The sequence below is a fragment of the Trichosurus vulpecula genome, chromosome X, assembly GCF_011100635.1.
Source record: "Trichosurus vulpecula isolate mTriVul1 chromosome X, mTriVul1.pri, whole genome shotgun sequence".
In the NCBI taxonomy this organism is placed as follows: Eukaryota; Metazoa; Chordata; class Mammalia; order Diprotodontia; family Phalangeridae; genus Trichosurus; species Trichosurus vulpecula.
Genome location: NC_050582.1, coordinates 5,369,216 through 5,384,249, shown reverse-complemented (window position 1 = coordinate 5,384,249; position 15,034 = coordinate 5,369,216). Strand labels below are relative to the sequence as shown.

Genomic DNA, 15,034 nt, shown 5'->3' with positions numbered 1-15,034 from the left:
AAAGGAATTAGAGATATTAAGTGTAGATGGTCTTCTCAAGGAGTTTGATTACAAAAGAGAGGAGAGAGATGGAATACTAGCTAGTAGGGATGGATGGATGAAGTGAAGGGTTTTTTTAAATGGGGGCCATATGGGCATGTTTGTAAGCAGCAGAGAAGCAACCATTATACAGGGAAAGATTGAGGATAAGTGTGAATGGAGATAGAAGGGGAAGTCTATTGGAGAAGACAGGATGGAATGACATCACTTGTGCATGTGGAGGAACTTCCCTCAACATGGAGAAGGGTCCACTTAATGTGAGACAGGGATGAAGGAGGAAATAGCGTCAGAAGGCACCTGGTGGAGGGGAGAAGAGGGAGTTCTCAGCTAATGGCCCTCAATTTTTTTCAGTGAAATATGAGGCAAGGTTCTCAGTTGAGGGTATGTGAGGAAGGGGTTCTATGGGAGCTTTGGGGAGGGATGAAAAGATACAGAAAAGTCTCTGTAGTTAGTGGGATAGTAAAGGATTGCCTTATAGCAGTGAGGGCCCATTTAAGCCTGTGTAACACTAATTTGTAGTGTACCCAATCAGTAGGGTTTTGTGATTTTTTCTTCATCTTTGTTCAGCAGCAGGTGTGTAGAAGTGAATGCAGAGGATTGGTAGAGGGAGTTTGCCTACCCAGAATGCCCTGCACCAGTGAAATCATACATCTGGATCATAATAGTATAACATGGCTTTATTTGTAATAAAGAATGTGAGTTACAAATCCTGATTTTTTTGTTTTCCTTTATTTAGAATCAGAAAATGTGATTCCTCTGGTGAATGTGAAGCTTTATTATAAGATATAAAGATAATCTAGGAAGCATAGCAAGTCATTCTACATTGACAGAAAAAGAGAGTATGGCATAAATACTTAATTAGATCCTAATCAAAACATCATCGAATATGATGGAAAACAAGATATTCATCATAATATCGACTTGATTAATATAAGTAACCTATAATACTTTAAAATAAAAGTTTGTCCATACCATAGTTTTTATCAGTCAATGAATATTAAGTGCCTGTTTTGGACCAGATGCTGTTCCAGGTCCTGGTGATACAAATACAACGAAGAAAATGAACCTTACTGTTAAGGTGCTTCCATCCTGTTGGAGAAGACAACATATCTAATTAGATAAAAAAGAGGGATTCTGAGTTTATAGGGGCAGTAGGGATTCACTGGAGTTTAGTGGGTAGAGAAGTGATGTGGTCATATCAGCAACAAGGAAAACTCCCTTTGGTGGCTGTGTGGCAGATAGATTGGAGCGGCGAGAGGCATGTTAGGAGGCCATGACATCTGCACTTCAGCAGATGGCCCTGTATGTGACTCATACCATAGATTGTTCTTTTTCAGATCTTCCTTTGAAGCTCCAGGTGATGTAAAACAAAACTTGCATCCAATTGCTTTAGACTATATTACCAACCCAGGCAGGTTCTCAGCAGTCTTAGATTCAGTTTTTAGAAGAAAAGGTAAATAGTGATCTATCTCTTGTCAGTCCACTGCCAACATTGCTTCTAATGATTTATGAAGATTTTTTTAATACTGCAGTGTTAAGTAAGCATTGTTTCTTATGGAGTCATTGAGATAGCTTTCACTACTCAGAAAATGCAACAAAATTAGAAATTTAAGGAATGTTGCAAAGATTACTTCATTAATCCTCAAGTGGAACTCTTGGGAAGATGTGTTTCACTTGAGAATCTTCTCCTGTGCCAAAGGCAGTCTCTATATACATGGTATCCAGATCCCAATTAGTGTGAATAACGAATCCCCTGAGGTAGCTATTTGAATATGCTCCATTAGAAGTTATTATAATATGATCATTGATTCCAGTCCAATGAAACTACACAATCAGAATTTGAATAGTACCAACCAGAATAATGTAGTGACTTTAGGGGATTTATTATTCACACTAACTCGGATCTAGCTATAAATATCTGCTGAACTAAATCTTACTTTTCATGACCCTTTTCAAAGGATAGAGATATCTACCCTAAAGAAAGAAGGCTTTGAAGATATTGTGGAGCATTAAATCTCTCCTTTCTCCATTTGTTGTTGTTGTTGCTGTTGTTCTTCAGTCTTTTGGTCTTGTCTGACTCTTTGTGACCTTCTGGACCATAGCACACCAGGTCTATCCTTCACTGTCTCCTGAAGTCTGTCTACATAGTCAAAGCTTGGGTGTAGTCAGTGAAGCAGTATATGGTTTTTTTCCTGGAACTCCCTTGCTTTCTCCTTAATCCAGTGAATGTTGGCAGTTTGGTCTCTAGTTCCTCTGCCTCTTAAAAAAACAGCCTGTACTTCTGATAATTCTCAGTTTGCGTATTGCTGACACCTAACTTGCAGAATCTTAAGTACAACCTTGCTGGCGTGTGAAATGAGTGCAATTGTTCAGTAATTTGAACATTCTTTGGCATTGCTCTTCTTTAGGATTGGGGTGTAAACTGATATTTTCCAATCCATTGGCCACTGTTAAGTTTTCCAAATTTGCTGGCCTATTGAATGCAGCACTGTAACAGCATCATCTTTTAGGATTTTAAATAGTTCGACTGGAATTCCATCACCTCCACTAGCCTTATAATTGTTAGTAATGCTTCCTAAGGCCTATTTGGCTTCATTCTCCAGGATGTCTGGCTATAGATGAGTAACTATACCATTTTGGTAGTTATTGGAGATGTTACGATCTTTCTTGTATAGTTCTTTGTTGTATTCTTGCCTCCTCTTCTTAATCTCTTTTTTTCTGGTGAAATTTTTTTATTTTAAACTTAAATACAAAATGAGAAAAGGGAAAAATATTGCCATGCACACAGCAGAGCATGAGAGGATTCAATATAAAACAATAAATTTCCATTTCAAGAAAACTTAATTAGTAAATACTACACATTGTTTCCAAAGCTGCCCAGCTTTTCTTTGCTTCTGTGTCGGTTTTCTTTGTTCTTTGCTGTGCACTTTTTACTTTATTTGTTTTCCCCTTTCTCCCCCCACCACTCAAAGAAGGCTACAATTAAGGGTACGTATGTGTATGTATATATAGGTATATATGTATATATATGTATATATGTATGTATACATGTGTGTATATGTATATATATACACACATACACAGATATCTATAAAAATACACATAATACCCATACTCATACACATGTATGTTAGACTATAATATGCTTATTTCCTCCTATCATCTGTATCTCTAAAGTTGGATAGCATCTTCCTTCAGAAGTTCAAGTCTGTCCATATTTTTCTAAATCAACCATCTCATCATTTCCTACACCGCAGCTATATTCCAACCCAGTCATATCCTATCCGAGAGATTGTCTATGAGAATTTTCCCCCATTTTCTGCATTCCTTCTATTCTTGAATATATAGGTTTTGTTTATACAAGAAAATTTTAAGTTTTACATTTAACAATGCTCTCACCTTTTAATATAGTTTAAGGTCTGATACTGCTGAATCTACTTCCTTTGCACCTTTTCCCCTAGTTTCTTTGAAGTTCCTGACCTTTTGTCTTCCAAATGAACTTTGTTATTATTATTTTTCTAACTAAGTAAATTCTTAATCTCTTATACCTCTGTTACATCCCTACCATTTTTGTCTTTTATCATGCCCATTTTTGCATGAAAGGTTCCCTTAATATCTCTGATGTTCTTGAAGAGATCTCTTGTCTTTCCCATTGTGTTGTTTTCTTCTATTTCTTTGCATTGCTCATTTAAGAAAATCTTATTTCTCCTTGCTGTTCTCTGGAATTCTGCATTCATTTGGGTGTATCTTTCCCTCTCTCCTTTGCCTTTTACTTTCCTTCTTTCCTCAGCTATTTGTAAACCCTCGTCAGACAGCCATTTTGCGTTTTTGCTTTTTTTCTTTGGGATGTTTTTTGTTGCTGCCTTCTGTACAATATTGTGATTCTCTGTACATAGTTTTTTCAGGCACTCTGTCTACTACATCTGTTTGTCATTAAATCTATTTGTCACTTCCACTTCATATTCATAAGGGATGTTATTTAAGTTATACCAATGTGGTCTGATGGTTTTCCCTACTTTGTTCAATTTTAGTCTAAGTATTGCAATAAGAAGCTCATGATGTGAGCCATAGTCAGCTTCATCCTTCATACTACCACCCAAATGCAGGTCTAACCACACAAGGTTTTTCCCCCGTTTAGCTCTAATACCACCCTCTGTAGGATTCCTTACTGGTCCGCCTATGCACTGGTGCTTTCTACTCTCAAATTACCTTACTTGTTTTGAGCAATTTTACATACGCCTGTTTATTTACATGTTGTTTTCCCTGTGAAGATGTAAACCCCTTGAAGGCAGGGATTGTTTCTCAGCTTCATCCACCATAGTAATAATAATAAAAACAGTAATAACTGGCATTTACATAGTAGTTTAAAGTTTACAAAATGTTTTTCATACATCATTTCCTAATCACCTTTTGAGATAAGTACAGTTATTTTACACTATTTTAAAGGTGAGGAAACTCAGGCCCGGAAAGGTTGTGTGGTTACAGAGCTGGAAATTGGGATTTGAACATAGGTTCATGACTCCAGCACTCTTTCTGCTATGTTGGCACATGGGTTGTAGCCATGTTAGGGACATTCCTTTGCCTATACTCATCATGATTACTGCAAGGCAGCATGACCAAATGTTTAATGAAGCGATATTTCTTGTTGCTTTTAGACCCTCTGATTTGGCTCTCTGAGAAGGACTTATGAGCTGGTGTGCCATTTAACTGCCATAGTGCTTGGCACATAGTAGGTGCTTAAATGCTTTTTCATTCATTCATTTACATTTTGTCTTCAGGTTTCTTTATAGTATGAGTGTCATCATGGATTTTACTGTTCGGTTCCTCCAGTAGCATATGAACTTACTAACTATTGTATGATAATTTTAGAGTACCAAAAGTTAAATGAATGTTGATAGACAGTTTAAAAACCGTGATTGTTAGCACCTTTTGTCCCCTTCTCAGCCTCTAAATACAGAAGAAGGGTTTTGTGTATGTTTCTGTTGCCTGAGTCTCTGTGGCTGAAGAATTCATCCTTTAGTGGCCAGCGGACTTGGCAGTGAGCTTGGAGAGGATCACCTTCTCTACACTTATAACTAGGTGGATCCTTAGATAGCAAACACATTTTGTTGCTGAGACTATATACAAAACCTTTACAGTTTGCAGTCCACCGTGCCAGCCTTTGAGAATCCAGGCAATGAGAAAAGCATCCCAGTACAGATGACTTTGTTGGAAGAACTTTGTCATCTATTAAACTGATATTAAAGTTTGTCATTGGACTTTTTTTGGTGGTGGGGGGGGGAGAGAGAGAGAGAGAGAGAGAGAGAGCGAGAGAGAGAGCGTGCGCAAGGTTGGGGGGAAGCGTAAGGTGCCACCATTGTGAAGTGTTTCAAGAATGTGAACAAATAGGTTTGTTTGCTGCCTTCTCACTTCCCCTTCTATGAATATACTTTCTCACTATTCTTTTGGCAGATTTAGTTGTGTTGCTTATTAAACATCTACAAAGGATGTTTTTGCTCTTTCAAAATCTGAGGCAAATTGGAAGTAGACTTTGTTAATTAGAGGGTTGGTAATTAGCTAGTATTTTTATTTTGACTATAATATGTATTATCTTCTTTAGCTCCACTGAATTAGAATAATTCTGCATTTTTAAAGTGGTGTTTACAAAATAAATAGAAAACCTCCTGTAGAAACTTGGTTAAGCACATTTAATTAGGTAGCCTGGAGATGCCTGGAAGTATCAAAGCCTCCTGAAGGAACTTGCAAAAATTTTTTGTAAGAGATAATTGAATGCTCTTTTTCTCCAGGGTAAATGGCTGTTAGAGGGATAAGGGCTGGCTCTGGGTTGCCATTGTAGTTGGGAACCAGGAACACGTCCTTCTTTAGTGCAGGTCGTGAAAGGTGGACCTCTGCAACTGAGAGGCTTTGAGTACTGCCCAGGTACTGACAGGGAAGGGACTTGCTGAGAGGGTCACACAGCCTGTAGCTTGTATATGTATGTATATATGTATGGTGCATGTACCATATGTGTACATGCATGTATATGCATGTACATGCAAGTATGTAGTATATGCGCATGTGTATATGTACTGTGCATGTATGTATAGCTATATGTATGCATGTGTCAGAGGCAGGGCTTAAAGGTAGGCCTTCCTGGCTCTGAAGGCCATTCTTTTTATATTCTAATATACTAACTCTTGTTGACAAAAGTTGATAGTTTCATATACAGTCCTTTTTCTCTATTTTTATTTATTAAAATATCCTTGTTTGTTTTTAAGTTAACAATAAAAAGAAAATTAAAAATGTGTAGGTTATAAAAGTATTTACTTGGTATTCTAAAACTGGAGAGGCAGCATGCTAACCTCAGAATTTGGGGGATTGGGCTTCAGGTCCTCTGATCCACACATGCTTCCCCTCTCAGGACCACGGGCAGTTCTGGAAGACTCAGTTGAGCTCCCCACCCTGATGTAGTCAGAGCTCTGGACCAGTATACTGTGTTTGCTTGCACATTTCATCTCATACTCATTAACCCCCTTTGCAATCTGGGGGGAAAATATGGGACAGTGTTTTTCTAGCATAATTCTTCTTCCTCACTGTCAATATCACTGTCATAATAATGCCATAATAACAATAACATTTATGTAGTGATTTTAAGGTTTTTGTTGTTCAGTCATTTTTCAGTCCTATCTGACTCTTGGGGTTTTCTGGCAGAGTTACTGGATTGGTTTGCCATTTACTTCTCCAGCTCATTTTACGGATAAGAAAACTGAGGCAAACAGAGTTAAGTGACTTGCTCAGAGTCACACAGCTAGTAAGTATCTGAGGCCAGATTTGAACTCAGGAAGTCTTCCTGACTCCAGGCCTGGTGATCCCATCCACTGGGCCACCTTGTAGTCCCTTTCATTCTTCTGTTTCTGAACAATTGCCTTACAGATTCAGAGATGGAAGGGACCTCAGTTCAGTCCCCTGGATATAGATGAAGAAATCGACGCCTATATCTTAATGGCACTGGGCTTACATTTAGAAATATCAGTTCCCCAGATGCCCTGGGGTGACTCAGATTAAGGAGGACTGTTGTAAAACACAGCAGAGGAGTTTAGGTTTAGTGTGGTAGCATACTCGAGCAGATAGAATATGGGATTTTACTAACTGTGTGACCTTAGACAAGTCTCTTTGCCTCTATGGGCCTCAGTTTCTTCCTGTTTAAAATGTAGAGGATTGGACTAGATGATCACTAAAGTCTAAATCTCTTTTCCAGGGAAGTAGTGACTAGGAGGAAGAAGGAATATAAACAGAAAGTGTAGCTTGAGAGGCTGTTGAGAGGATGAAAGTCTACATTAGGACAGTAGCAGCAAGAATGGAGATCTCGGAGATACTTTGATCCCATTTCATTCTATTCAGAGTCCTTCTCTTTATTCAGGGATGTTGGCTAGTCAGATGGTATCAGATCAGATCTTCTCTCTTCCTCGCCTCACTCCACTCCTTCCTCCATCCAAAAGGAGGCCTTCGTCTTTCCCACAGCACTTGGCCGAAGCCCTTGGCTCCGTACTTTTTTCTTTGTCTCCTTTACCATAGTGGTTTAGATAATTGTACTTTTCCCTACTAGACTGTGAAAGCAGGTTCTGTCATATCCAATTTTTTTATTCATACCATCTAGCACAGTACTATGCACATAATAAGCACTTTAACACAAGTAAGAAAATTTAATATCTTATTTGTTTGACACTCACTGAAACATAATACTCATATCAAATCCAAAATGTCAATAAAAATACCTCCCCTGAGTATGTTTTTGAAGGATATGTTTCTTTGCTTGTTAGAGTAGATAGCATTATCCTATTGTATCTTATATTTCATGTGTTGAACATTCTAATTGCAGGTAACTTATATATGAAAATAATGCTGTTGATTACCATAGTTATAGGTTTGCTTCTAACACTCAAGTGAAGACAAACTTTCATTTTCAGATCTTTCAAGAAATCGATTTACAGAGATTCCTTCTGATGTCTGGTTATTTGCGCCACTCGAGACCCTAAATTTATATCATAATTGCATCAAAGCCATTCCTGAAACCATAAAAAACCTGCAGATGTTAACATACCTTAATATTAGGTAAGCACACCTTTTTTCCCCATGGTTATTGGTGTTAACTCAGATTGTCATCCATTCTACTAGCTGCATAATGTTTGGTTCCAGTTGACACAGGATTTTGCTTGTATTCGGTGTTTTGTCTTGTTTCCCTTATTGATGATGTTATAAGAAGGGCTGAGGTGGGAATTAGAGTGTGGTAGTTTGGGAAAGCCCTAGTGGGTTGATCTTGAACCTATCAAAGACAAATGAATAGTATTGCTGCCATTCCCTTGAAATGGTTCTAGGGTGAGTTACCTCTTAGAATTTATTTCTTGTTGGGTTTGTTTGAGTGGGATATAATCATTTTTCTTCTAATTATCACATTTATTTAGCTGGAATTCAGGCAACATAATCGATAACATTTTTTCTTTTTTGGTGTAATCTGTCAATTTTTATACTTAAGTTCTCATTCAAAAGTACTTTTGAATGAATTATCCATTGCCATATTTTGAACAAGAAAGTAATGCACACAAATGCAAAAAGACAGAAGTAAATGAAGCAGCTACTAGTTGGGTTTGGTGCATGAATATCTTATTACATATTTAGAGGAACCTTAGAGTTTTGGTCTCTAATCCTCATTAACTTCTTTGTTTAAGCCTCCTTTTCCATTCCACATGGTATAAGTTATTTGGGCAAGAACTTCTGAGAGCTTTATGGTTTTTTTTTAAATTTAGAGTATTAATAAAGCCTTCTGCTCTGGATCTAAGTTTTATTTAAGTAAAGGGAAGCTAATGTTGAAAACTTTGTGGGTATAAGATGGGATTTTTATACAACGTGGATTGGGAAGACTCAAGAATTTTTCCGTATCTTTTTTTTGGAGTAAAAGAGACTACCAAGTAGAAGTTTCTATACCAGAGTAGTAGTAGTTTGGACATATTAAATCGTCACATTTTATGTTGGAAAGTTTTAGTTTAATGTTGCCCATGGACCCCATGATATTAATACTGTTGGACCTTAGGTTCAAATTCTAGGGACTTTTATGACTTGCTCAAGATCACATAGCTAGGAGGTGTAGGAATTTGGACAGGATTTGATGTAGGACAGGATTGGAACCCAGGTCCTTGGACTATAAATCATTGGATAGCATTGAGGCAACTAAATATTTAATATATCTTGAAAGGAATAGTAAAGTACCTGGGAAATTAAGTCCCTACAAACTCCCTCCATCATTAAAGAATGCAGCTATAAGATCTTCCTGAAGCTGAACAGGTGAATGGTGGAGAACTTCACCTGCATAGCACCTACATTTCTGTTAGGATCATTAACTAGTTTCTTCAAGTCCTCTGCTGCTTGGATATCTTATTTCCTTGCTCTTTGGCATATTAGGGACAATCTGGGACTCCTTGCTTTGTGAACATTAACACTGTAGTCTTGGATGTCCCTTGGGTCACTTTTACATGGTCACAAACCCCAACTGAAAACCCATCTTAAAAGCCCCATTTCCTTCCCAGCAGTTTCCTTGATGCACCCCTCAGCTATACTGTTGACACCCATCTGTCAGTAATTTGAAGAATAAGATTTTTTCAGACAAGATAGAGACTGGATCTGTGATTTCATCATGGTATGGAACTACCTTTGCCAAAACAGTTTGATGCCTTTGCTGCAATTGATAGTACTGAAGAGTTTCCTGGTGTAGAAGTGTCAGACTCACAGGCCCCCAAAGTCTAGGGGAACCGGATTAAAATATAATGGGAAATGTTTAACAAAATAAATGAAAATACAATAAAATGTAGTGTTAATTTGTGGTTTTCTAAGTCACATTACAGCCAACAGAGATCCATTTCTGTTTGAGTTTGACACTCCTGTCTTGGAGAACTGAGAGTTTAAATGATTTATCCATGGTCCCACAGCCTATATTTGTCAGAGGCAATACTTTAATCTAGGTCTTTTCAGTGTCACCACTATAGCACAATTTGTGAAACTCAGATATATTTTGTTCTTTTTTTTTCATTTAACAGTTTACTTTTTTTCGAAAAACTATATAATAAAAACTACACATCATTTTCAAAGCTCCCCTGTGCTTCCTTCTAAGTTTTCCTTAGTTTTCTACTAGGCACTTTTTATTTTTTCTAATTTCCTCCCCACCATGCCCTAGAGAAGGCTACCATTGGCCACGTATTTATGTATGCATGGAAAACCATACTATACATACTTCTACTTATCAGTTCTTTCTCTGGAGGTGGATAGCATCTTCTTTCATAGGTCCTTTGTAGTTGATTTGAGTATTTATAATATTCAAATGACTTAGTTGTTGAAAGTTGTTCTTAGACCAATATTGCTGTTACAAGAAATAGATTATTTTAGGTAAATTGTCATTTTTGTTATATTGGCTCTGCCTTCCCATGAACAATTAATATTTCTCCAGTTATTTAAATCTGACTTTATTTGTATAAAATTGTTTTATAATTATTTTCATGTAGTTCCTGGGCTTGTTTTGGGAACTATACTCCCAGGTATTTTATACTGTTTATAAATGGGGTATCTCTTACTGTCTCTTCTTGCAGGGTTTTGTTGGTGGTGTATAGAAATGCTAATGATTTATGTGGGTTTATTTTATATCCTGCTACTCTGCTAACATTGTTAATTGTTTCAACTAACTTTTTAGTTGAATCTTTAGGATTTTACAAGTATATCATCATATACCATCTGTAAAAAAGTAGTTTTATTACCTCATTGCCCATTCTGATTCCTTCAATTTCCTTTTCTTCTCTTGTTGCTATTGCTGGCATTTCTGATATTATATTTTTCAAAAGCTTTTTTTTTGCATCTATTGATTTAATCGTATGATTTTTGTTACTTTTGCTATTGATGTAATCAGTTATATTAATAGTTTTCATTATATTATACCATCTCTGCATTCCTGGTATAAATCCTGCTTGGTCACAATGTATAACCTTTGTAATATATTGTTATAGTCTCCTAGCTAATATTTTATATAGGATTTTTGTATTATATTTGGTTCTTAAGTTGTATTATGTATACCATTGTAGAAATGAAACAGTTGACTAGTAAGTCTTTTTACCAAATACTTTTCCTGGCTTTCTTTTCTTTAGATCTCTAAAACCTAATCCTTGGTTTTCGTTTCAGAGTTTTGGAACAAGTTATATCGAAGAATGTCACCTAGTTCTAATGGTTTTTAGCAGTCTCCCAAGTATACAGTGAAAAAAGTAGTTACATATATTTTCCTTGTTATGTATAGACAACTTGAGTCTAGTAGAGGAGGTTAATTCTCCTGGATTCCGTGATGAATTTACAAAGAGATAGGGCATGATAGGGCATTAGAATGGAATATGCCTTGAGTATTGGCACTCATATCTTATTTATCATGTGACTTAAAGATTTAATCTGTCCATGTTTATATAAGTTTTAATATAGCACATTTCACTAGTCTGAAAAAGCCCAGCATGGAAAGTAATTAATGTAGTTAGAGGAAGGTGAGGAAGAGAGAAATATTATTGTCTTTCCTCCAGTGAAATGAATAGGAAGAAATTGTTGCTCCTCCTAAGAAGAAGGAAGTTTAACAGAGCCCTCTGCTAGGGTTTTTGAGAATTACAGAGGAGAGAGAAGCTGGGCAGGCTGCATGAAGACTGCTAAATATGCTGAGTATATTGCCTTATGCAATCCAAACTAGGACTTTCAGTGAGACCAAGAGCAGGGGACAGCAGGTACCAACAGGGGCAGTTTCCAAACAATGATACCCAGATTGTTGGCTTTCTCACTCCTTATCTGCCATGCTGGTTGTAGAGAAAAAAGAACATGGCTCTATCGAAGCCATTAGTCTTTTGGATGAATTCATTTCTCAGGCTTCTCATGAGTGTAGAGAGTAAATAGATGCTGTCTGAATTGGGGAAGGTGTACTGATACTGCTTTTGTTGCCTTATTTATTTTTGTCCTGATTAAATATGTTATGTAAAAAAAGATAATAGATTGGTGGTGATACCTAGTTTGGGAGAGTCATGCTAAATTTTTGAGAATAAGTAGATGACTTGATCTCCTTGGTCAAAGTTATGCTATTGACTTTTAAAGTGAAATGCTTTTCCTTGACAGTGCCATGTGTCAGGTTTCAGAAACATTGCTGATAGTTTTTCTGATTTTTTTTCAGTCGAAATCTTTTATCAACGTTGCCAAAATATCTGTTTGATCTCCCGCTTAAAGTTTTGGTTGTCAGCAATAATAAACTGGTATCCATTCCTGAAGAAATAGGGAAATTAAAAGACTTGATGGAATTGGTGAGTAAATAATTGTTAATTATATTTCACATAAGCAATGTATCCTATCAAATATATAGCTATCCCTTGTTATGGAGTATACAGGATTTCACTATAATGCAATTTTAAACAAAATTGTGTTGATATAGGATACTGTTGTTTATTTTCATGACATTTTAAGGTTTGCTTTTCCTGGTATCTAATAATCACCAAACTAGGAAGAAGCCTGGTTAGAAGTCACTCTCCTCTAACATCCCAAACTAACTTTTAGGGTGAGAAGGGGGGTAAAAAGACTTATAGTGCTATCATATGTTTGAAAGACACTCTGCAAACCCATAAACATTTTTCCCATTTTATAAACAAAGGACATAGACAAGGAACAAGAGACAGTAGTAAGAACATCAAGGGGAAAAAGAAGAGAAGAAGAGGCCTGAGGGTAGGAGGAAGAGCAAAGCCTCCTTTTGCTTATGTGGTTTTTATTATATTTTGAGGTCAGAAATGTTTACAAAAAAGCTATGAAATGCAATAACAAAAATATAATAATAAGTTAAAACAATTGCCTGGGCCTATAAAATTGGAAATATTAAACTTGGAGGAGTGAAAAAACAGTCAAGTCTCAAATGCATTAGGATCATGAGATTAAAGAATTTAGGGTGGGATGGACCTAAGAGGTCATCTAGGCCAGCCCCTTCATTTTACAGAGGAGGTAACCCAAATCCTGGGGAGGTTGTGACTTGTCCAAGGTCTTACAGGTAATTAAAGTTCCAGGTCCTCTGACTGTAAATCTAGTACTACTCAACAACTTCCTCTCTTTACATCTTTCTGTATCACAGCCTCACATAACAATCATCACAGTAGATGCCATTTTTACTTTTTATTTTGAATATTAATCATAAACTTTTTATTTTTCGTTAAATATATGCTCCACAAGATCCTATTCCATTATTTTGTTGTGGTATGGACATGACTTTGAGTTCTTGAAAGTTTTACTTATGAAGCACAAGCTCTGGCAAGTCCTTCCATTTTGATAAGACTTGGAACATGGTCCTCGTGATTAACTGAGGCTGATTTCTCAGGCCTGGCCTAAGTACGAGAGGCTCATCAGTGTGTTGACTATGGAAACTCATAAAGCAAAGCAAAGCAGAGTTTCCCTCAGGCCAGTGTGTTCCCCTTCTGTTTTCTGTAGTGATGGGGGCAGAATGGCAGAGAACAGGTGCAAGGGTCTTAGGAATCTCCATTTTTATAGTATCTGTGGAAACTTGAACTTAGCCTTTGTTACTCTAAACAGGAGTTTATCATTGCCATACAGTGACCAAAGAGTGGTTGTACTACAAGAGGGACTGAGTTGTAACATTCTTAACATTCTTTCAATGAACAAAACTAGAAAAAACAAGGTAATTGTGGCTAATTGTAAAGATGGCTCACAGGTTTATCCTTGGAGAAGCAAAGAAAGGAAGTGGTGGACTTGGTTTTACTGTGCACCTGTGGGCAACAAGGAAACATATCATAGGAAATGTGATCATCTCATATTGTAGTGTTCGTGATACGTATTTATAAAAAGATTGCCTTGAAAATAATTTCAGCTTATGCACCAAAATCTCTACCCAAAGGATGGCGAGATGGAGAAATTCTGTGAAGACTGATAAGACTCTCCAAATTAAGTTAACATACATTTTGATACTTGGCGACTTGAGTGAATACAAAGGTGACACTAGGTGAGGACGGTGAGCTATAGCATGAGTTGGTCAGAGCATGTGCAAAGCTGCCCTTGGGGCTTCCAGCCAACTCACAAGTACCCAACTGGCCACTGCTGAGAGGGCTTGGCACCTCATGGACAATGATGACGAAGTAATCCCCTTTGACTGCTGAGTCGGAAGAGCCAGTGACTCGGTGGACCTTTAAAAAGGAAGTGACTCTGTCCCTGGCTCTCTTTTCTTTGCTCTTCTTTACAATGCGGGGCTGTTTTGGGGCCATTATGAGCTGCTTTCCCTAACATGTAGTGATTCCAAACCCCCAGCTGCCATTGCTCAAACCCTGTTCTCTGTCCCCCACTAATTGCTTCCTTATTCCTATGCCTGTCAACCTCCCTCCCCCAAAGTTGACAGTATTTTCTAAATTGCCTAATAAGGAGTGAACATGGAGGGACAAGGAAATAGGGAACTTAACCCTGATTGTGCCAGTTCAGTAAGAGGCTGAAAAAGGGCCTTAAGGCCAGTCTGTTACTTTATGAGCTTTGGGGTTCTTGTATCTTGGAGGGGTTGGGACAGTATCAGTTGAACAAATGGGAAAAATCTTTACAGCAAATTTCTCTGATGATGGTCTCATATGCAAAATATTTAAGGAACTGATTCAAATTTAGAAAATTAAAATCTTTCACTAATAGATAAATGGTCAAAGGATATGAATAGGCAGATTTTTGTTTTCTTTTATTAAAGTATATTTTCATTTTATTTTTTCTCAATTACATGTAAACAATTTTTAACATTCTTTTTTAAAATAATTTTTATAATTTTATAATTCCAAATTCCCCCCTTCCTCACTTTCCCTCTCCTTTAGAAGGCAAGCACTTTAATATAGATTATACATGTGTTATCATGCAAAACATATTTTCATATTAGCCATGTTGCAAAAGAGAATACAGACCAAAAAATACCTCAAGAAAAATAAAGTACAAAACT

At 37.0% G+C, this 15,034-nt stretch overlaps 1 protein-coding gene across 1 annotated transcript in view; it reads left to right on the top strand.

Moving 5' to 3' along the window:
- The window catches only part of LRCH2 (leucine rich repeats and calponin homology domain containing 2), a 100,561-nt gene that overhangs the window by 25,509 nt on the left and 60,018 nt on the right, over nt 1–15,034 (top strand). The window contains exons 2-3 of the mRNA XM_036740021.1: nt 7,986–8,130; nt 12,251–12,377. Coding sequence (XP_036595916.1) covers nt 7,986–8,130; nt 12,251–12,377 — 272 coding nt within the window. The remainder of the gene's footprint in view (nt 1–7,985; nt 8,131–12,250; nt 12,378–15,034) is intronic.